This window comes from Pararge aegeria, chromosome 14 (genome assembly GCF_905163445.1).
Source record: "Pararge aegeria chromosome 14, ilParAegt1.1, whole genome shotgun sequence".
Lineage (NCBI taxonomy): Eukaryota > Metazoa > Arthropoda > Insecta > Lepidoptera > Nymphalidae > Pararge > Pararge aegeria.
The window spans coordinates 5,574,473-5,599,074 of NC_053193.1; the positions used below are offsets into that span (position 1 = coordinate 5,574,473).

Genomic DNA, 24,602 nt, shown 5'->3' on the forward strand with positions numbered 1-24,602 from the left:
CGATTTTAGTTTGTATGATACAACTTTACTTAACAAAAGCAACACGCGGATGAAATCTCTGGCATCGTATTAATATATTAGTACTTTACTATTTTTGGTGATTTGAAATTTTGACACTGGCTAAATAATCTGCCTGCATACCTTTAATTGTAGAACTTTTATACATTTACAAGGACCGTATTTTAATACATAATAATACACTAGGAATAATAAATATTTTAGTTCATAACATCAAATCTGTTGTACAAATGATTTTTAAAATTTAATCGGATTCGTCCACCAACCCGCATTTCGCCAAACAGCGTGGGAGGTCAAAGCTCTAAATACTTTCCATCAAAAGATGATGAAAATTATGACTATTGAATTCTACATTTCCATAGCTTAGTAATAAAGGGGTAAGTGAAGAATCTTAAGGACGGTTCGCAGAATTAGCAATCAATATTTATGATCAAGAACAATTTTCAGTTACAACAGTTTTGATTCGTATGTATCACTTTTAATTTTGACACTTGGTAAATATTAATAGCACGGGCACATTTCAACACGCCAACTTATGCAACGCGACGCCATCTTGAGATAAATCAAATCCAGAATAATTCGGAAAGAATTTTAATAGTGTTTGTAAGAATACAATATAGTTGCATAAGTCAACATGCGTGGCATGAAATGGCATGGCATATCCAAATTCACGCCACAAATGCTACGCCATTTAATTTCACGCGACGCCATGCATTCTATAAATACCAAACCCAAAAGATGACGTGTTTCTGGTAATATGAAATATTCATGTTTGATTTGAATCAACATTAGTGGCGTGCGTGGAGTTGAATGGCTTGTTGATTATCTGTGGTGGTTTTAAACATCACCTATGCAAGTCAACGCGCAAATCATTTAATAACCTACCACCAGGTGAGATCGCATTCAAAGGCTAACTAATAGATTAAAAAAATATAACAAGTAAGCTAAAGGATCTTCGGTAATTTTTCTCCTAGACTTGAATGGGACTGTATACCTAGTACAATATAAATATAAATAGCACAGCGAATAAGTTTCTTGTGCGTAAAACAAATACTCCAGGTTTTTTTATTCCATGGTAAGTGATTATGCAGTCTAAGATGGTAGCGGGCTAATCTGTTTTAAGCCAAATCGGTTCGGAACGCTAAATCGCTTCCGTCTTCCGCTGTGACTAACGATAGAGTACAACTTGCGTTGTCTTGCATAATGGCGGTTTACCTTTCGTATTGTATTAAATAGTAACTATTCAAAAGGACGATATTAAGGAGTTTTTTTAGTTTTTATAAAAATACATTCTGATCTGGAGGACATATTTTGATATATTAGGTCAAACATCATAACTATCCTATTATTTCCAAATAACACAGATAAAAAATAAAATAAAGCATAATATAAAAATACAGAACTAAGAACATACAGAAGCCTCATTCAGACATTATTGCATGCAGTGCATTATGCCCAAAAACAGTGAAAACGCACCGCGAACATCTCACTTCACGACCGCGGAATGATGCCAACTCACAAACTTGTCCCATTTTCGCCATTTTATGGTCAACGTCGTTAAAAACATTAGAGTTAAAATAATTACTGTCAATAGCTAAATGGAACGAAGTGTCTAACCGCATGTTCGAGACACACTACTAAAGTGGAGTGGTGTATGATGCTTCAATATTAGTCGTGTTCACGGTTTCTGTATTATCTTTATTCTGTATATAAACAAGAACACACCTGGACACACATTGTATAAAAATATCGAAAGTAGATACCAAAAAAAAGCACAACTTCTGAAACAGAATTTCGAATGTATAGTAAAATAGAATTTAATGTAAATAAAAACTTATTGTACATTTTATATTACCTATTATAATGTATAGATATATTAACCGTGACTTTAGTATTTTTTTTCTAACAGTAAATACACACTACTTTTAGAAAAAAAAAACCTTTATAGAAAATGAATCAACATTACATTTTTAAAGCATACATCCTTTAAATGCATGCAATTTTAAAAGCATGTTAGAAGAGTCTATGCGTCTGGTGTTGTAAAGTTGATAGCGTTTATTATCAGTTGAAAATACTCTTAGAATAATAGTTGGAAATCTACACAAATAAAAACTAAACAGTTCTTAAATAACAACCGAAAATACGTTTAATGGACGACACATAATAATACATATAGCACCTAATGATGTTATAAGAAAAAAGGAGGTATCGTTTGTGACAATTAGTGCTAAAAAATGGCATGAGACACGCACTCCAAATGCCTATTTTAAATATATAAAGCTAGCCCCTGGGAGGAATTTCTTGTACCCAATTCCACCCCAAGTGGTGGATAGGGAATGGCACCCAATTATGAGTGGTATCGCGGAAGTTAAAAAGAGCCGACTTGAACCGCCAAAATCTCATGAAGTGGTGTGTAAGCATCAGTATCGGGCTGGAGCCATTGAGTTTTACGTAGAAACGAAAAGTTTTGCGCCAACTTCATGAGAAGATCAAGTTTTTGGGGAGCGCTCGAGTTGAGTTGTTGAATACAACGTGTAACGTAATTAAGTAACATCCATAAGATGCATATTTATTTTTCCATGAGTATTGATTCGTCTTCTAGACTACACCGGAATGGGATATCGTCAACAGGACACTCCGCTGTAAATATATAAGCAGTGGCGTTCCTAGGGTTTTGAATTTGAGCAAGCCCAGTTACCTAAAGGACCAATTTAACTCGTCATGATCTTTAAGTCACCATTCTTGTTGTGCTAAATGACAAACAATATCAACAAATCTTTGAAAAACACTACGGTTAGGGTCAGCACGCGAATTATGATAAAGAAGTTTCTATGCAAAATTCTATGTTTGCCAAAATTAAAAAGTAATCATAGTAATCCCAAGTGTTTCTTTGAGTTCTGCTCTCTTTAATTCTTATGATGCTTGGTAATTTATGTCGTAACCAGCCGCGTTCAAACCATTATTTTGGTTAGAAAAAAAATATGCAAAAATTTACCTGTTGTTCGCCAATTATTTTTTGATTTCGCCACAGAAAAAAATTGCACACAAATTGAGCTCATAATTAACAATATATACTATAATTTTTAAAAAAACAAACTAGTAAAATGCACTTTTAAACTCAAAAAAAAAAATAATAAACTCCTCACTAAGTAGTTACTAATCAATAATAATTAATCTGTCAAGTGTCAACTAGTTGTAACGCAAACAATAACACGCGTGAAGTTGTTTCAATTCGCTCTCTAGTCATCTTCACTAACTTCAACTCGCAATCTGGCATTTAATCTCCATACTAAATTATTAAATAATCTAGATTGTCTCTGCTCAATACATTGAAACTTCTATGAGAGAGAGCAGTAAAATAAAAGCCCCATATAGTGAGCGAGACAAAGCGGGGCCTCCGATCGCGTACGAAGACACGCGAAGAGCGCGATAGTGATAGTTCGGCGTACCACAGAGACTACCTGCCAGAGTAACGTAGTGCTTGCAGACTGCAGAAAGTAGACAAAGAGTGTATACATTATTTAGCAAAAGTTAGAGCATTGTATTTATATCCTCATTGCTATCAAGTTTTAATTATTTTGTTAATTTCATTTCGGAATAGTCGAGAAAAATTTAAAGGAGATATTTATTGTAACGCAAGCCCGGCTTTTCGGCTTGTATGGTAGTACCGCCACTGTATATAAGACATAAGACTCTACTCAGCAAAGTTTTCATACGCCATTTTTAGAACGCAAACAACGTCTCTACCTCTTATTTTACAATATCATTGATATAACACAGTACAAACTACAAAAAGACCTCAGTACCAAAATTGAAATCTCGTAAGGAAAGATGATTTTTGAGCATCAAAATACTATATCTTCAAAAAAACTGGACCGAATGACCGATATTACAATATTAAGCCGTACATTGCGTTCTACCAAATTTAATTGAACAAAGCTTTTGTTATTAGCGCTGGATCGAATCGAATCGAATCAAAGCGTTTTCGAATTTTACTTTGACATTGATGATTTTCGATATTCGAAAATACTTTCGAATGCTCAATGTGTTGGGAGATATTCTATTTCTTTTCAAGGGTACTGAGTGCAAAGTGTGAAATTTTCTACATACATCTACATATTTGAACGCGTGAAAGTAAACTACGATTTGTACGGAATATAAAAAGCGCCATCTAACTACAATACTGGGAAACAGTATTTTTACTAGAGGGAGCTCTTTTAATTCCATACAAATCGTAGTTTACTTTCATACGATCGAATATTTATAAAATCTCACACTATGCATTATGAACATTGTCGTAAAACAGAAAAGATATCGCCGACATCTACCTACCTACCTTTGTTTGCATTTTAAATGAAAATATTGATGAGGCCTAGTTTGGAACGAGTTTGCCTTGAAGATCCAAATTTTCTCTACGTAAGTTATATGTGGCAGGAAATACTTTTTGTATTGTGGTAGTATGTTGCACAGCAAGGTAAGGCCAAGGCAATACGACTAGCCCACATTGCATGAAAACCAATCAAAACCGCGCTTGTTTAAGCAGGTTACCTGATTGGTTGCAAGTAGGACGCTTAATTGTATGTCACCGCAGACTAAAACTGGGCGCATTTGATGGCCTTGCCATTAACAATAGTTTTAAGGCTAATATCATATAGTTTCGACGATCCCTTTCCGTTTGGGCCGTGGTTCTTTTGATATAAATGAGGTTTCTTCGGACGATGTACTCTTTAGGTTGGGGTGCTGTGATGTACTTGGGATTGTCTGAAAATAACGATGATTTAATCAGATTTTCACTTACCTAAACAATTTAAGTAATATATAATAATACAATAATTATTATGAATACAAAATACACATACGAAATCCCCTTTAACTTGTAGTGGAATATAAATAAAACTTGGATTTGTATGGAATCACGAGGACGCCATCTAGTGAGAAAACTGTTTGCTTTACAGTGAGCTAACGTATGCAACACGAGGCATTCAGAACTGAGCAGAGTGCGTTATAATTATCGTAATACTAAACAAAAAAAAATTGAATTTATGAGGAATCCAGTTTCCTCAAAGCCCAAACAAGCGGAAGGACTGTGTCAAGGGGAATCCGTATAGCAAAAATAATCATATACCAAAGCTATAATATTATTTAAACGCCATTTTGAATTGCTAAAGCAATTAAACTAACATGCAAATGTCACATACTGAGAAGTGAGGTAATTTTGCTGCATATATCTTAAAGAACGGTTTGAGTTTCTCAGTCATTCTCACTGTCGCTCTCTCAGTTCTGAAGATAATCTTATACTAAAAATTCCTTCCCATAGTACTTCTTTCTATTCTAAATCCTTTTCAGTTGAAGCTGTTCGGCTATGGAATTCTCTCCCCTTTCAAATTAGGCGCGCGCAGTCACTACCGATTTTCAAGAGACTCCTTAAAAAACAATTTATGCCACCCTAATTAGTTTTTTTTTTTTTGTGTCTAAGTTACTTTTCTTTGTGTTGTAGGCTTGTACTTTGTATGATATAATAATTGATATATATATATTTATTTTTAATTTGGCAACTGCTCTGCTCTTGTGTACCACCTAACCCTTAAGTCTGTGTTTTTGTTTTTTTCTCTTTCCTTTGTTGGGTTGCCTGGCAGAGATCGCTTTCTAGCGATAAGGCCGCCCATTGTACCCGTTTTTTATTGTGTTGTTGTTGTTTTTGTATATAATTTAATTTCTGTTAGGTGTACAATAAAGTGTATTTTAATTTCATTTCATTATATTATGCTTTTCATGTTATCATTTGCTGCAGAGTTATTATTTTTTTGAGATGAACATGGGATGTAGGTATACAGGGTTCTCAGGTGAAACATAATTTAATAATTTTATATCTCCATATTTCGTAAGGATACGAAATTGCTTTCCAATAACATGAGATAAGAAATAAGGCTATTCAGTGCTAAAAAACGGCTATAAGAGCCTCGTTGATATAGTGCTGGGTCCAATCATATCAACAATATAGGCCCACTGCACGGGTCTCCCCTTTCATAATGAGAAGGGGTTAAGGCCGTAGTCCACCACGCTAGCCCAGTTTGATCGAACTCGGCCCGTTGAAAGGCTACACCATTGCCATGTGGTAATTATCGTTAAAGGCTACAACGCTGGTCTATTGCACTCGCAATAGACCAGCGTTGTGGGTCAAACCTTTAATTTCCTTCCTAATTAAAGGAAGGTCTGTACCCAGCGGTGAGTTTGAATAAGTTGAGAATGGCTATATGATCTCAAACAAGATATAGGTACGAGACCTATAGAGCGTACTTTGACACGCTAACAATATATTTGGCTAATTAGTCAGAAGTTAGAAATGTTAGAAGTGTTTGTAGATTGAATTTAGTAATGCTATCCTTACCAACAGGGAAAAGGATGGAACTTCTAAATTCAAGTCGACAATTTTATGTATGACTCGAATATTATGAAAATTAAGCTTATTTTGCTATACTCCGCGAAAAGCAGGAGAATCTCATCATCGTCATCATCACTTCAACCAATTGAAGTCCACTGCTGGACATAGGTCTTTTGTAGAGGGTTCCAAATTCCACGGTCCTGGGCCACTTGTTTCCAGCGACTCCCAGCGACTCGCTTGATGTCGTCTGTCCACCTCGTTGGGGGCCAACCAACACTGCGTTTACCTGTGCGGGGTCGCCATTCCAACACCTTGGAACCCCAATGTCCATCGGTTCTCCGAGCTATGTGCCCCGCCCATTTCCACTTCAGCTTTGCAACTCGCTGAGCTATGTCGGTAACTCTGGTTCTTCTACAGATCTCCTCATTTCTGATTTGATCACGTAGAGATACTTCCAACATTGCTCCTTTCATCGCCCGCTGAGTGATTCTGAGCCTTCTTATGAGGCCCATAGGAGAATATGTATTGTGTAATTTATAATTTCTTTAATCTTTATACTACACACCAAACAATTATTCATTGTAAAGTCGACATCTCCCGAGGATGTTCCGGTATCGGAGCGATACGTGCGTAGATTGCCGAAGATCTGTTTGGTGTGGAGTATAAGGATTAAAGAAACTATAAATTTCACCATACAGATTCTCCTGCTTTTCGTGGAGTATAGCAAATTGAGCTTAATTTTCATAATATATCATGGATTCCCGTAAAGTAACGCCTGCAATATTACTCGAATACTTTGGTTAACATCTGTCATTACCTAAAACCCTGTATAAATGAAATGTTAATCAAATTAATATGATATGAATGTAATTATTTTATTAATATAGAAATCATTAAGCATGAAATTCATTGAAATTAGTTTACCTCACTCGCCAGGAGTGCCCTCTAGTCGCTGTAAAACGACAACGGTTATTTACACACACTATAGGTTATTTAAATATCGTGTTAAATATCACAATCACAAGGTATTTACTAAAAGCTAATTTTTATGTTCAGTAATCTTTCGAGCTTTTGTAATTTCTGTCGTTGCTAATAACAATGACACAAGTTCCATCAGGAACTTTTCCGGACGAAGAACGACAGATTGATCTAAAACTAGAAAAGAGAAACAAATTCTCGTGCCTAGCAACACGGTTCATAATTGCCCGTACGCGTGCTTTAAGAGATTAAAATAAAGACATACTGTGCTACGCGAGCTAAATTGCACTTTATTATGTCGAGCAGAAAGTCGCTATTTGTATAACTGTTTTTAATGATCGATCCTTCTGTATTTTAGTTTATATTAGCTATAATTTTTACAAAGAAGTTCCTAATGGAGTTAATAAAACTATGATAACTATATTGCTATGGAATGCCCGTCACCACAGAAACATGGAATCTATAACACAATTAAATGTACTGTGCACCTCTTTGGAACTGTTTGCCCCATTCGCTTCTCCGCTCGCAGAAAAAATACAGCTCTTTTTAAAATATTCTACTATAATTTCTAGAAAAGCTAGTGACTTCTAATACATAGAAATATCTTTATAAGAGACTAACGGCCCACCGCGACTTCGTAAACGCATGAGTCAACTTTAAAAGATGGACATATGTTGTCACGGAGTTTTGTGTTGAGTTTTTTAAGAGGAATAATTCCGTCATATTCTGGCATATATAACATAAGTTTAACCGTTTACGCAACACACGCATCGGAACCTCTCAAAAGGAATATTTTTTCCCCCTTTTTAACATTTTTCATTAGCTCCGCTCCTATTGGTCATAGCGTGATGTTATTATAGCCTTCCTCGATAGTAGGACTATCTTTCGCAAAAGGATTTTTCCAATCCGAATCAGTAGTTCCTGGGATTAGTGCGTTCAACCAAACTTGCTCTACAACCTTATTAATATAAGTATAGCACATATCAAAAGACTCTAGCCCCCTTATTAACTAAAGCGGTGTAGCGTTGGAGTAGTAACGAAGTGTTTTGTCACGTTCTCACATTTGAAAAGCGTTGTCAGTCAAAGTGTGACAAAACACTTAAAACAAGTACACAGTAAATTTAACAGTGAAAAACGGACAAACAATTTTTCTTCATACCATTTAAAGCCAAAAATATATGCCAATAATATGGTGCAAGTCAAGCATAATTCCTTACCTGTTGAACCCTACCAATGGAACTGGTGGAAGGTACAGCGGCGGCTATACCAGGGTTCCTTCTAATATCTTCTAGCGGAATATCTTCGGATCGCGCTCTAGGTGACCCTTCCCGTGACGTATGAGCGCTACTTGTACGTGATATGCTGCTGGAAGAAATATTTATTCTAACTTAAAACGGGATATACGGTGAACCCACGGCCTTGGACTCAGAAGGGTCTCTGCCCACTGCGCCAATCGGCCGTCAAATAAGGATATTCAATATATCTAAATAAAAACAAAATTCTTCCCTTTTCGTACTTGGAAGAAAACACGCCCTGTGTTGGGCCGGTAATCCATACTTATATTATTAATGTGAAAGGATATTTGTTTGTTTGTCATTACTTTACTTGTCTGGTGGGAGGTTTTTAGTTACCAACCTACCGCCAAAGACGTGCCGCTAAGCGATTTAGTGTTCCGGTGCGATGTCGCGTGAAAACCGATTAGGGTAGTGACTATACTCCCTAACAGGTTAGCCCGCATCCATCTTAGACTGCATCATCACTTACCATCAGGTGAGATTGCAGTCAAGGGCTAACTTGTAGTAGTGTAAAAAAAAAAATTTGCTTAAGATACCTCTCCCGACTAGTAGTACGTTCGCGGTACACAACAATACCGTCTTTAAGCACGTGCCCACTGGGTCTGCGTATTCGCCTTTCCATATCATCTCCGTCGATACCTGCGTTATAAAAAAGCCATTGTTAAAAACATCATCAAAGACGATTAAAGAAAATTGAGAATTAAAACGAAAAGTCTATGTAACCTTTTCCATTTCCACTTGTCTAAATAAAATTAACCGCTATTAAAATATTATAATTTTTATGTTTAATTTTATCTAAACGTGAAGGAAATATCAATATTTTTTTTGGAACCGAGAGGATATGAACCTGCGATTCTCCGGCAATCGCGCCCTGAGATTGCCAGAGTTGCCGGTCACTTTATATATAATTAAAAATGTGTAAAATAACCAAAACAATTGATAATACCAACAGTATATTGGATTTTTGTTTTTCCATTTTTTTTTTGTCGAGAATCTTTTCTTATTGGTGTACAGCTTGTAAACATTTAGTAAGAAATGAGATCAAGTATTATTCGAGTATATCTTATTTTTTTTTGCTGTCAAGATCTTCACAGATTGAATGAGTTCCATTTTACTCTGAAGTTACATAGTTGTCGGAACTGACATACAGAAAAAGTTTGTACCCTACAAACTTTTTCTGGCAGAGCCTCATTTCGAGGCACGCAAACAAGCCCGCGTTACGCTGTTAGAATCATTAGGTAGCCCCTAATGATTATCAGCTACACACAATCCGAAAAAAAAGACCTACGATTAGAAACGTATCACGTAGTGTGGGTAATAAAGACGATAATAAAACACTTAAACACTGAACACGGGTTCCATACCCAGCAATTTGGGAATTTATATTTTCTGACTTTTCCTTTGTCAGGTTTGTGGTGGCAGGCTCCGGCCTGGCTAGTTACCACCTTGCTTGCTATCGTCAAAGGCATGCCGTAGCGATTTAGCGTTCCGATACGAACCCGCGTGGATACCGATAAGGGGTCTTAATCATCATCTTTATGAACCCAAAACCGGCCCACTACAGGGCACGGGTATACTCCCACAATGAGGGGGGGACACCCACAAGGGGTTAAGGCCGTAGTCCACCACGCTGGCCCAGTGCGGATTGGTGGACTGCACATACGCTTGAGAACATTTAATAGAACTCTCAGGCATGCAGGTTTCCTCACGATGTTTTCCTTCACCGTCGAAGCAAGTGATATTTTTAATTGCTTAAAACGCACATAACTGAGAAAAGTTAGAGGTGCGTGCTGGGATTCGAACTCGGCCCCCCGAAAGTGAAGTCGAGCTCCTACCCACTGCGCTATCACCGCTACATCATCACTGCGGTATCCTCTTACAATGTGATAATTTAGGCTGTTGTCCACCACGCTCGCCAATTGCGGATAGGTAGACTTCACACGCCTTTCAGAGCGTTATGGAGAACTTTCATGCACGCAGATTTCGTGACGACGTTTTCCTTCACCGTCAAAGCATGTGACATTTAATTTCTTAATAAAAAAAACGCGTGTAACTCCCAAAAAGTTTGAGGTGCGTGCCGGGGTTCGAACACGGTACAATCCATTTACCGCCGCTTTTACCGCTTCAGCCATTAGGCAAACTTGTGGTGAATTTAAAAAAAAATATAGTAATATGATTCAAATGTATGTGATACCTGAGTGTTTTCTGACACTAGATAGAGCTGGTCTAGCGAAAAGAGGCCTATGTCTCGCGGCCGGCGCGGGCGCAGCGACACCTGACACTTCTAACAGCCGGCCAATCTGCTGCATTTTCTTTTGTCGGGACTTTGTGCGGCCCTGATGACAATATTCTTAGTTTTACCATTAGAATCAGCCATATCAATGCCCTACTTCTGAGCTCACGTAGAGCTAGATAATCTGAAGTAGCATATAATATCAGAAGTGGGATAGAGTTGAGACCCCACTAGTTCATTACGGGTGGGTAACTTAATAAATTGTAAATGAGTTATCAACTTGTTTTGGTGGTGGCTCGCTCAACTCACTCTCAGCGGGGCTAGCACGGGCAGGCGACAAAAATTATATCCACTGATTATATCCCCTGACAAGCGATATAATTAACGTGTCCAAATGGTCGGGAACAGGGAAAAGGAGAGGTTTACCCCCGTTTATTATTACACATATATTATTTGCACTTGTGCGCCAATGCTCGGAGAATTTATAAAGATGCAGGAGAAGACAATTTTTTATTCTGTCCCCGCGGAGATATGATTCAGTTGGTGGTGCTTTGAATAAATAAATAAATTTCCTGCTTTCCTGTACCGCTATGTAAAATAAAAACGTTCGACCAAAAATTTTATCAAAACCAGCAATCATTTAGGTCTCACACTTCCGTTGGTTTGGTCTTTCAAAAATTCCAAGTCCAATATACGAGTATATATTCAAATATATTGATCCATTTTTCACATACATTTTATGAATCCGTCCCACCCGGTGTATTATATTACTAACATCGATATTGCTTAAATGTGAATCGCGTGCCATTATCACACAAGAACTTGTCAGTATCTCCAAATAAACTACAATTTGTTTTAAATATTACAATAGAACAGAAAAACAAACCTTTGTTAGTCGCTGTTTCGCCGCCATACTGCGGATGTGGTCATCAAATTTGAACTTTGCACGCAATAACATTGTACGAGGTAACGCAGCGCTTGCGCCTACACGCGGTTTATGTATTGTAAGATGGAGACATCGCGGATCATCTTTGTCGCCTTGTATCTGTTACAGATAACAAAGATATAATAATGCTAAAAGAGCTTTCAAAATATGCTTAATATAGTAGTGATTAAGATATAGAAAAAAAAAACACCTGCAGCCTATTAAATTCAAATTAAAAATTTCTTTATTCATGTAGGCCTATCACAGTCACTTCATACATATACTATGTTTACATAATTGCAAGGCGATGGTGATAACTTCGTTCGCCAACTTAAATTTCAAGCTACGAGGGTTCCAGACGCACCCTGGTCTAACAACAAACTTAGCAGAGTAATATATTTATTTTTTTGTTATTACAATCTCAAATTTACATTTCGCTATGAAGTTAGAGCAATTCACACAAATGCTTTTTTATCGTTTAAGTAATCCTTAAGTTATAATAGAATTTTTCTGTAAGCTTACGTTTTATATAAACTTTGACTTTATTCAGAGACATTTCTAAGATTTCATTCGGTAAGTTGTTATAAAATAATATACAATTGCCCTTGAATGAATTAGCAATTTTATGTAGCCAAGTAAACTGCACAACGAGTTTATTTTTGCTTCTAATATTTATATTGTTACAGTCCATTTTCTTTTTAAATTTTGTTATATTTCTTGTTATATATTAATGTTCCATTGCTGCACACAGGCCTCACCTCTCAGAGGAGAGATGGTTGTAGAGCATTGACCCACCACCCCGCTCCAATGCGGTTTGGTGGGCTTTAACGACTATTACAAAGTGGTAATAGCCCAGACCGACGGCTTTACGTGCTCTCCGATGCACGGGAGTCTACACAAACAATTTCTTAACTCCGGGCTGGTACTGAACATTCTCTAATAGAAAATACAGTATTCCTTATATTATTTATGTCCCGACCCGGGATTCGTATACAGGACCTCGTGATCCGTACTTAAAAAAGGCTAATCACTAGACCAACGAGGCAGAAGATTATTAGGAAGTTTTTTTTTTTTAATAGAAAACAACACTTACTTCTAAATCTTGCAAACTGCCGACCAACTTGGCAACACCCCAGCCAAGCCTTTGTTTATCAGGCTCAACCAAGATAACTTGGATGTTATCAACTGCTAGAAAACGATGCTGCCAAGTGCCGTCTTTTTGTATAATGTCGCATGATATTAAGTCGGAGTCATCTGTAAATTAACAATGAGAATAATAAGCAATGAAAATCGAGCCTTTTCTATAATCCGTAGTTGCAGTTGGGGTGTGGTGGGTTGGGGGGTGGGGTGCAGTGCAGGCATAGGTATAAAAGGCGACTCATTTGGCTAATTTTTCACTTAACATTCACTGTAAAGTCAACATCTTCAGAATCTTATGGAACGGAGTTAAACGTGCGTACATACACATACAACGTGCGTGCGTACATAGCCGAAGATCTGTTTGGTGTGGAGTATAAAGATTGAAGAAATTATATATTTCACCGTAAAGAATTCCGCAAACGCCTGCTCCAATATTTATTTATTTATTTAATGTTTATTTATTTATTTCATTAGATATACCAACGATACACTGTATTATCATTTATCATTATAGTTTAATGTCCGAGTACAGTTATCACTTACAGGTATACACAACATTAAAGTAAGTCCGGTTAAAAATAATTAAATTAAGTCAAAAACAAAAATAGTAAGATTAAACAAATGAAAATAATGATTAAAATTAAAATAAAAAAAAAAAAAATTTAAAACAATTAAGAAAAATAATTTGAAAAATATTACTCTAAGTACAATTTCGCCTTAAAGCTAAATAAAGTGTCGTGAAAAATGTCAATGTCAGGGTTTTTTTAAGTTGTTAAAAAGATTAGTCATTCGGTTAATAGGTGAGGATTGTCCTAGGTTAGTGTTGGAAAATTTAGGAGCGAAGGTTTTTGACTCTGGGTATCTCGGAATACGACGGGGAACATTGATACTTATCTGATAAAGCAGGTCAGGGGCATCCAAAGTATTACGAACAATTTTATAGAGAGTCAAGAGGTCAGTCACTTGCCTACGTTTTTCCAGGGAATGGATTTTAAAGTGAGTTAGGCGAGCGTCGTAATCAGCTCTGTAGGGACAGGATTTGTCTTTAAAGGCCAGGTACCTCGTAAAGGAACGTTGAACGCGATATTTGATAATAATAACTTAATATAAACATTTATATAAGTTCTCCGTGAATTATACAAATACGAGCATTTAGCCCGTAACATGGGTAACTATGCTTTATATTTATTTAATAACAACACTTCTTTTCTAATGAAATTGAAATTATCTTAAAAGCTATTTTTAATGGGCTTTAAAGTGATACAAGAGTCCATTCAGATCCTATTTTAATGCCTTTTTTTATTTTAATACAAGTTTTTATGACCTGTTTATATACCCTGCATTTATCAAAATGAATATTGGTATAAAGCAAATAGACAAATAAGGACATACAATGCACATAACTTCGAAAAGTTAAGAGGTGCTGGGATTCGAACTCGGCCCCCCGAAATTGTGAAAGTCTAGCTCCTACCCACTGGGCTATCACCACACGTTTTATAATAACGCTATTAAAGTTATTAAAAATTAAATCAGTGAAAGATATAAATAAATAAATATACTACGACAATACACACATCGCCATCTAGCCCCAAAGTAAGCGTAGCTTGTGTTATGGGTACTAAGATGACTGATGAATATTTTTATGAATAATATACATAAATACTTAAAACATACATATAAACACCCAGACACTGAAAAACATGAAATGCTCATCACACAAACATTTTCCACTAGTGGGAATCGAACCCACCCCTTGGACTCAGAAAGCAGGGTCGATGCAAACAGCGCCAATCGGCCGTCAAAGTAGATGTTTTTTAGACTGAATAATAATTTAAACTAAATAGCACTCACTAAGGTCTAATATATCGGCAACTTGTACAAAAGGCGCTGGGTTTGCTAATGGTAGCTGAGTTTCTGGTTTGCCTGTCAACTTCAAATACAACTCCCTTATTAAGAAGAAAGTTCGTATTGCACGTCGGGCTCTTTCCATCTGTGAATAAACATATGCATATAACTTAAAGTTACTAACTTAAAGTAAATTTAGTACCAAAGTAGTGCCATTCTTTTCACATTGTACTTTGTAGAAAGGGACGGCATGCGGCAATCGTAAAACAAATACTAAAAGTCGGATATACCAGTTCACAGTTGTTTAAATATAATAAGAATAACTCATGATAAGAGTATATTAAACAGATCATTGCTATGAAATGGACTGGATACATGCACAGGTGTACAATATGTTATCAAATGCATATTTTACCATAATCAATCTTAGGTATGTATATTATAGCTTCAAAAGTAAAAGTATATAAGTAATTCAAATTTAAATTAATGTTTAAGAAACTACTTTATCGAAAAACTAGCTTGCTCCCACGGCCTCGCTCGCGTGGTTCTTTCAAAACTTCCCCAATTAATGACAGAAAAGTGCAATATTTAAGGATGTTTGTGTAAACAATCTTCAGTGTAATTCCAGTAACGGCTAAGACATGTTAAATTTCTGCACACGCGAACACCCCATATATATATATGTATAGCTAGGTGCAGCATTTGAAACCACTCATGGGAATTTAATGTTTCAAGGACAAAAAGTGGACAATGTTACTGTACATTATTTCAATTATCTCTATACCAGAAATCAAGTTTATTAGTAGATAAGTTAGGGCGTAGAGGATGGACAAACAAACAGGCTTTCACATCTATAATATGAGTTAGGATTAACCATAATAAAATAAGCACGAAACGAATGCGTTATTACTTGAACGAATAAACCCAAATTCTCAAATAACAGAAGCGTCATTAGGCATGTGTGGCACTATTTACAAAAGGTCAGAAATGAAACAGCATTTGAAGAAGAAGAAGAAGAAAAAGTCTTTATTGCACATACAAATATAAAACCAGGTTAACAAAAAAAAATAAAAACGATAATATACATATGCACAAAGGCGGTCTTATCGCTTGAAGCATCTCCTCCAGACAACCTTTGGTTGAAGAAACATATTAGAGAAAACGGGATAGTGCAATACTTAAATTGTGCTAATTATAAACATTACATACTAATACTACATATATATAGTAAAAACATATATATTTGTATATATGTATATAAATATCAATATATTGAACTTACTTCGCCACTTGGTAATCGCTTTTCAAAAGCAATCCCAGACATCGGTGTACGCGTCGGCGGTAACAATATCGCTGCATCCATGCACAACCATTCCACATTTATCGGCCGCTTGCTCATTTCGCAATACCTATTGGTAAAGAAATGTATTTTTTATGTATGACTGTCTTCATATACCTATATGTTTAAACGCTAAACTAGAATATTTTACACATGCTATAAACTATAAGCTATAAACTATAATCAATATATAATAACTAACTATCCTCGTATTTAAAATTTTCCTTCCTTAAGCTTCCTTAAAAATGGAATAGGGTACATTCGACAGTTTTTTTCTTATTTACGTTCGGGAATTTTCTTATGTATAATGACGGGGTCAATAAAAGGCAGATTTGAACAAATATTTCGTTTATCAAAAGTGACGACCTTCCTGGGTTCGATTTCCGGCAGGGGCAATTTGGGAATTTATAATTTCTGAATTTTCTCTGGTCTGGTCTGGTGGGAGGCTTCGGCCGTGGCTAGTTACCGCCCTACCAACAAAAAATGCCGATAATCGATTTAGTGTTCCGGTGCGATGTCGCGTGGAAACCGATTAGTGATATGACTATCATACTCCCTAACAGGCTAGCCCGCTACCATCTTAGACTGCATCATCACTTGCCACCAGGTGATATTTCAGTCAACGGAACTTGTAGTGGAATAAAAAAAGTGGTTTAATCCGTAACGGTCCGATTTAAATTTCACATAGATCTGATGAATAGTTTCGGATACGGACAACGGAACTCTCCAAATAATGAGAGCGAATCAACAGCGATTGCAGCTGTCGGTTAAATATGCATTGTTAACGTAATCACACGACATAACATCAGCATGTACACTCAAAAGGGTTACGCAGGTTCAGCAGCGGGTTCAGCAGGTGGTCTTGTGAGAGCTGCTCACAAGATAGAAAAATGAATGTTAAAATGTAAAATGTAAATGGTTGATGTTGGAAAAGAGCAACTGCTGAGTTTCTTGCCGGCTTCTTCTCGGTAGAATCTGCCTTCCGAACCGGTGGTAGAGTCAATACAAGGCAGGGCAATTGTATATTATTTTATAACAAATTACCAAATGAAATCTTTGAGTTGTCTCTCAATAAGTTCAAAGTTTGTATAAAACGTAAGCTTACAGAAAAATCCTATTATAACATTAAGGATTATTTAAACGATAAAAAAGCTTGGGTGTGAATTGCTCTAGCTTCATAGCTTAATTTAAATTTACTGGAAGATGGTGATAACAAAAAAATAAATTTACCCGGCTAAGTTTGTTGTGAGCTCTTCTTAGACCAGGGCGCGTTTGGAACCCTCGTAGCTTTAGATTTAAGTTGGCGAACGAAGTTATCACCATCCCGTTACAATTATGTAAACAAATATGTATGAACGCTTCATAAGTGCCTGTGATAGGCCTACATGAATAAAGAAATTTTGAATTTGAATTTGAATTTGAATTTGACAAACAGACTTGACGTTTAAAAAGTGCTTATATTAGACCTACTTGAAATAAATGAATTTTGAATTTTTTGATTTTGCAGACGTATTCAGTTTATCGTTGTACCCTACACTGTCTATCAAAATTAGAAGAATTTGCGAATTATTTCGCGACTGAGAGTAGTAGCACATATTATTCAAGCTTGATTTATAGAAAAATGTAATTTTTAATTGGTATATAATTTAGTACTATGGCACATTAGATTTTTGAATGTTCAGTTGATAACAGCGATATAATTTTTTAAAGCAAAATTACTAACTCATCTTCAAACATATCCAAGAATATGTCATCGCATTTGTAAAAGTTCCTCGCTAGTGCAGCGGATCGTGTCCTCAAGTTGTCCACGCTTGAAATGTGCCGTGAACTGACTGCGCCTTTGCTTCCTTGCATACACGTCCTTAGCAAGCGTACACTTAACTCGCATGTTACTAGCCTGACTTTAGACGCTGAAAATTAATAATTCATAACTATTCTTGCAAAATATATTCATACAAAAGACAGAGTAAAATGGACAGGCCATTTTTAGAGTTAGAGCAGGCCTTTAGCCAATCTGGGGCTCTTGAAATTAACTAATATCCGTAACAATAAATTTAAGTAAACGTAAACTTAAATACTATCATTAATAAACTAGCTTAGGGATATGTATGTTTTAATATACTAGCTTAAAAAAATGTATAATTCGACTATAATAAATTGCATACAATTCTACAATAGTTCAAAGTTCAAAGTTTGTATTAAACGTAAGCTTATAGAAAAGTCCTATTATACTATAAAGGACTACGCAGCGTACGTACGTAAAAAAAGCTTGGGTTTGAATTATTGATTCAACCAGCTTGTTCTTATAATAATTTCAAATGACAATGTAAGATGGTGATAAAAAAAAAAACTCCCGGCTAAGTTTGTTATGGGCTTCTTCTTAGACCAGGACGCGTTTGGAACCCTTGTAGCTTTAGTTTAAGTTTACGAACATGGTTATCGCCATCATATCCCTACCGTGTAATTCTCATGTATTTTATTTATTGAATAAAGATATGTTTGAGTTTGACTTTGTAAATGTAACTATTCTTGCAAAAATTATTGTGCTTTTTTTTCAAAACATTTCTCCATCACCTACAATATTCCAAAAATATCTGACCTTACCAGGTTTACAACTGAGAACAGCTATCGCCATTAGTTTTGATATAAGAAGAGCATTAAAACTCTCGGATTTATCATTTCCATCATTAGAACTTCTTTCTTGTGACGTAGTTGAACCTGTTTCATCCTCACTGGCATTTACTTTACTACTTAAAGTATTAGGTTTCGCTCCATCGTCTAATTCCGAATATAGTAATGTGTCAAGCAATTCCGGATTTACTCCTAAAATGTATAAGTTAATATATCAGTTACTTATCAGTGAAACATAGTAAATTGCCACATATAGAAGAACAATAATATCTTACCCACTGATAACCAGGTCAGCAATAAAGAAATATGAAAAAATGATTTAATAATATACCAGGAAAAATTATGTAATAGCAGAACAATAAAGTTCAAGGAAACTGTTATCATATCATGTTTTACTTTAGTAACACTGTTCTAGATTAAATACATACCTTTATTATTTATTAACGCGTAAAGCAAACATAGTGCAAATAGCGCTTTATAATCGTTTTCGCTGCAATCTAGAGAATCGAAAATAGTTTTCAAAAATGGTCTTGTTTCTATATTCTTTGTTTCCTTTTCGAGTACCTTTTCTACTATCGCAGCCCTTTCAGTATTCGTACCAGGCTTTTTTCCTAACAACTTCTGCTTTTCTTCATCAGTTATATTATTTCGCTCCGAGACTTTTGATGAGCTTGATTCTATACCCGAATCTGGTAAAGGTGAATCCGGCATATTTGCTTTAGACAAAGTCATAGAACTATCAGCTTTGACTTGTTGAATTTGGGTTACTAAATCTTCAGTTGAATCGTGGGCTATACTTGAAGATTCACTTATATGAGATGTGGACGGAAGAGATGTAGAAACTAACTCTGGATCGAGATCGCAACTCGATTGATCGGTATCGTAACCAAACGCTTTGGCTCCAGAATATTCTGGAGTAGTATAATCTCTATCAGGACAGGAAGTATTTTCTAAAGCTTTTTCCAAACTTAGTTGAGGTTTAGAAAACTCAAGTTTAACACTTGACTTCGCATTACTGACGTACATGTCCAATATTTTTGACACCCCGTCTTCGAAGACTGATAAGTCGGCCTGTAAAATTATCCAGGCCAATGCGTGAACAATTGGGCCATGCGTAATTATTAGAAAAACTTGAGATAAAAGGAATAAGGAAACAACACATGAAACTGATGGTTTTGTCTCATCGTCTGATTCTATTCTTTGTAAAGGATAGTTAATCCTTGAAGGTGTATCTGTGGTTTTTCCTGTCAAAATTGCTTCTAAATTCCTTGTTATAACTTCAATACTTTGCAAATGGTCTCGATTGTATGGAGAAGAAGTTACAGGACGTTTGTTCGATTCGGACGTGAGAGAATATATGTATAGAGGTATTAACAGTTTATGTAAAAGATGTTCAGTCAGGACATCATTGAGATCTGGAATGTTTAGACATAGTATGTCATTGATGTAATGTAAATGGTCTAAATGTTCGGCAACTAGGTCATCTAGTTTCTGTTGGGATTGATGGCTGCAAACAACAACAGTCCTTTAATTAAATAAACAACAGTTTCAATCAATTTAACTAAAAACAAATAAACAGTATTTTAAGCCCATTTTTTTAAACCTCAGCATATTTAATTAGTAGATTCGATTGCTATGATACTTACTCAGCGTCGTTTCTGACACAGGCATTCAACTCCAGAATATGTTTACCGATAAACCAAACTAAATTGCTGAAGTATGGAGCAGCAGTTCTATAAGGTAAAGGGTAAATTGTCAATACAAAATATATAGAATGAAAACAGCTTTGCGAGCATCTAGAGTGGGTGCCATGTAAAAAAATTGTATAATATATTACTTTAATATTATTTAACTTTAGACTTCATTGTTTTACTGCTTCATTATTAAAATAGTCTGTATAATATATCAACCTAGATAGGTTGATAATATATCAACATAGATAGGTTGATATATTGTACAGACATTTTGTAAGTTTTATTGGACAAGGGTTAAAATTTCGAATATTTTTTTATAAACAGAAATACACTTATTGTTCACATACCTGTCTCTTATAAACCTCAACATACTGGCATCTTGTACTCTATATACATTCAATGTCAGCGTTCTCACTGCTATTCGAACCATTGTTTCTGGATGGTTGAAGAACTTTATTGCCTCAGTGTACAAAGGAAAATCTTTTGTATGCTTAAATGAAACATAATGATACACAGTTGATATAAAGTAAAATTTTATGACCAGAATGACAAATATAAATACCTATGTACAGTGTTATATTTTATTGAAAACAAGATATCCTCAGCCTTCTGTTACCACAGGGCTCTGTTGGCAAGATTTAAAAAGAATTTGGTAATAAAAGTTAACACAAAATTTTTTCATAAAATGATAATAAAAAATAGGACTTTAAGATGATGAATATTCTCTTACTTATACTTACTCACAGCTTAGGAACTATTAGTTTATTTAATAGCCTATTTATAAAAAAGCCTTATTTATATATATATATATATCATTAAACTTACCTCATTATAAAAGAAATGAATAGTGTGATTGTTCAATTTAAGGCTCAGAGTCTTCAGGAATGATATATAGTATGCCATAACTTCTTCATCAGAAACATCAAACTTATGAACTATTATTGAGTTGACATGGTTATTACTAAGTAAATAATCTGCAATATAAAATATATGTTACGGACAGTGCCAAGGTGATATAGTACATATCATAAGCATCTAAAGTGAATCTTTCAACTTTAAATTTCACTGCTGGGACCAGACCTCCTTGGTTATACGAATAACTGATTTGGAGTGAAGAATCACCATGCTGCTCCATATGTTACCGGGCTTTAACAATAAGTATCAGGTTTTTGTTTTGGTCACCTTCCTGACGCAGTGATGAGCGCTGTGGCCATGCAGTGTAGCATTCTGGTACAATATAGCATAGTAACCGATTAGAGAGTAGATCTAATATAAACACAGTGCCATGTTAGCCTGTTACTTGGATATAACATACCACTAAATGAGATTGCTGTCAAGGGCTATCTTGATTTAATATCAAACTTGCTAGCTGTTGAACCAGTTAAGCATACTTTCATGTTCCCTACATAGTTACATGCCATTTTCTAAGCTTACAACAACAATTTTATAAAAGTTGTTAGTAAAAAAATTCACACTTACATAATGATGTTTCATTCCTTATGTTTTCAAATAATATGTTAAGAGTTTGCAGTAATTGTACACACACATACGAAGATCCCCCACATTTTTGCCTCATAATCCTAAGGAAATATGATAACATATTTTTTTCCAAAAAGAAGCTGAAATGATAATTTTCATTTTGTAAATTAATTGGCAGAGATCTGTCTCATCATCATCACACCAAATATTTAATGTCCAAAGCTGGACAAAGCAATCTGTAGGATTCCTAATCTCATAGTATTAGTGCTGCTTTTCACCAAAATGTGCATTATAAGTTTTCTATTATTCAAATAATAATGTGTAGTTTGGACTCAAAAAAAAAAAACCCAAGCTACAAATTTTTATCTATTTTTTTAATATAGATAGAAATGTGTAGATTGGACTTATGAACTTAATACCTTGTCCTGCAGATGTCTTTTGTCCAGCACAGGAAATTAATAGGCTGAGTATGATGATGTTGACGACCCATATACTTCTAAGTGAGAAAGCGCAAACCTTGACATGTAATAAAACTATAATAACTATGCATGAAAACTATGAGGTTAGTAGTACAAAGCTGTATAATTATGAGAACTGTATAATTATAAGTACATAGTCTTAAGAAAGTAGGCTTGTAGAAGAAACCAAAGTAGGTACTCTTATAGGTCCTGAACTGATTATCTTTATTCCGTATTCCTTGCTAACTTGTAACTTTACTTAATTAATAACTGTGTCTACAACTTTAGCTGCATTTCTACCAGTAGTTAAAAAAAAAACATATAGCATTATCAGAGCATTTCATTTTTATGCTTTGGTTGGATACCTGGAAGAGTGTGCTATTTTGCAATAAGGCTGCCAAATTATACTTTCTGACCTTAACTATTGTAATTGAATTTATTGAGTTTTTTCTCTGTAGTGTTCGTGTTCAGTAAAAGTATATTCATTTATTTATTAATTGAAATTTCACTTAAGCTATATCGTTCCTTGACTTAAAACTATGTAATGTCTCAGGATGTCTATGATAACTAATAAGGGTTTTTTTTTAAATCATTAATGGTTCTCGATTTAAAAAGTATCCTGTTTCCATATACAGGATACAAGAGATGCTAATTTATTATCTGACAAATTCTGCTACTTGGATTACTATCAAATGAACACATATACCTCAATACTCTACATTTCTGTTTTAAAAATAATGGCATGGATACTTACTCAAACACAGAGCTGTCATTCTGATCTCCCCATATCAGGATCTCTGCTATGCAACGTAAAGACTCCACCAGAATACCGCGATTACTCTCAGAGACTGTTGTATTCTTACATAGGATATTATGCAAATATTTCAATCTCTCCAAAGAGTGAGGGTTCTTGGGTCGGCCCCAACCACCCCCAAACCAACTGCGACTTCGAAACATCACGCCACTGGGATTTTATCGCAGTTTCTAATATCGCTAACCATTTTTCTTCTATGTTTACCACTACGTCACTAATTAGCACATCTAACTTGATACATTTGAAGGATCATTTATTTACTCAGGTAATAGGAACCTGCCGGATAGTAATAGGAATAGGCCGTATTTCTGGACTGCACGCGCACACAGTTTTTTATTGTTTTATTTTTATTTATTTTTTTCTTTGCACTTCCTGCTTCGGAAGTGGTGTAAATTTGACAATCAGTAGACAACACTTAGCACTATGACGTTTGACATTGACAGCATTGTGCACTAGGTGTACACCACAGAGTAAATACGTGCGCGTTACATTGTACGCAGACTATTTATAAAAGATCAGTCCTTGAGAGCTTTTATCATGCCTATGACGAGAAACCTCAGCGTGCTAACAATGCAGCTAACAATACAATAAAAGTCAGGCACTCCCGATTCGGCGAACATTGTCGAAGCGCTGCAATACCGCGGTAGGCCCATGAGTATTCGGAAAGCATCGTTGTATTGCACTCTTATGGCAGAAAATGACTTTTTGAAAAAAATTGTCCAGAGCTGGCACGTGTAGAAGCACTGACAGAAGGCGTTAAATAAAGTAATTTTGACTTCCTTGCTACATTTACCAAATCTACGTGCCAGCATGTTACACCGAATCGAAAACGCCCTCCTTTCCCTCTCAATGTCGCTGTCATCCTTTAGATGTTCCGTGAGAACATGTCCAAGGTATTTGAATTTCTGTACAACCCGAACTGCTTTACCATTTAAAATGATTCCTGGGGTCCTATCCGGACCTTTACACGCCTTGAAAATAAGCATTTCCGTTTTGTCAACGTTATACTTCAGTCCGTGTACATTGGCATAATGCTCGCAAACTGAAAGTAGCTTTCTGAGGCCTTTAATAGACGGACTAAGAATAACCATATCATCAGCATAACTTAAACTATTCAAACATACTCCATTAATGTGGCATCCGATTTTGGTTTCCCTCAGTTCCTCAATCAAGTTATTAACATAATTATTAAAAAGATCCGGAGAGGTTATCCCTCCTTGCCGAACACCGCAGTCTAATTTGTAAAAATTAGATGTCGCGTCGCCCCATTTCACAGCATTAGTTTGGTTGCCGTACCAGTGTCTCAACAAACCCACAATTTCGTTGGGGACCTGAGACTGGAACAGTTTCTCCCAGAGAATATCATAATTT

The 24,602-nt window shown here is 35.6% G+C and overlaps 1 protein-coding gene across 5 annotated transcripts; it reads right to left on the minus strand.

Moving 5' to 3' along the window:
* Positions 1–3,648: 3,648 nt before the first annotated feature.
* Positions 3,649–23,622, minus strand: LOC120629344 (protein CLEC16A homolog). Of its 5 annotated transcripts, none has more exons than XM_039898264.1 (17): positions 23,172–23,622; positions 21,960–22,099; positions 21,306–21,454; positions 20,828–20,970; positions 20,433–20,519; positions 19,215–20,311; positions 19,062–19,064; positions 18,760–18,978; positions 17,879–18,065; positions 16,099–16,225; positions 14,823–14,961; positions 12,925–13,085; positions 11,793–11,951; positions 10,868–11,009; positions 9,210–9,312; positions 8,596–8,740; positions 3,649–4,779 (listed from the first exon to the last, which is right to left on the minus strand). In XM_039898264.1, the coding sequence occupies exons 1-17, from the start codon at positions 23,372–23,374 to the stop codon at positions 4,666–4,668; spliced, it is 3,318 nt and encodes a 1,105-aa protein (XP_039754198.1). In that variant the 5' UTR covers positions 23,375–23,622; the 3' UTR covers positions 3,649–4,665. The 5 variants fall into 5 exon arrangements, with proteins under 5 accessions (XP_039754198.1, XP_039754196.1, XP_039754197.1 ...); XM_039898262.1 differs by having other exon boundaries at positions 3,650–4,779; positions 8,596–8,743; XM_039898265.1 differs by having other exon boundaries at positions 3,651–4,779; positions 8,596–8,743; positions 19,215–20,293.
* Positions 23,623–24,602: the final 980 nt, after the last annotated feature.

What these genes read in the sequence shown, in the direction of transcription:
- LOC120629344 (XM_039898262.1), bottom strand. Translation starts at nt 23,374, where the DNA reads ATGTTTCGAAGTCGCAGTTGGTTTGGGGGTGGTTGGGGCCGACCCAAG. An exon ending in TTCATTTCTTTTATAATGAG is followed by an intron (nt 20,971 to 21,305) that starts GTAAGTTTAATG and finishes GTTTCATTTAAG; the next exon opens with CATACAAAAGATTTTCCTTT. An exon ending in AGCGATTACCAAGTGGCGAA is followed by an intron (nt 14,962 to 16,098) that starts GTAAGTTCAATA and finishes GTTTATTCACAG; the next exon opens with ATGGAAAGAGCCCGACGTGC.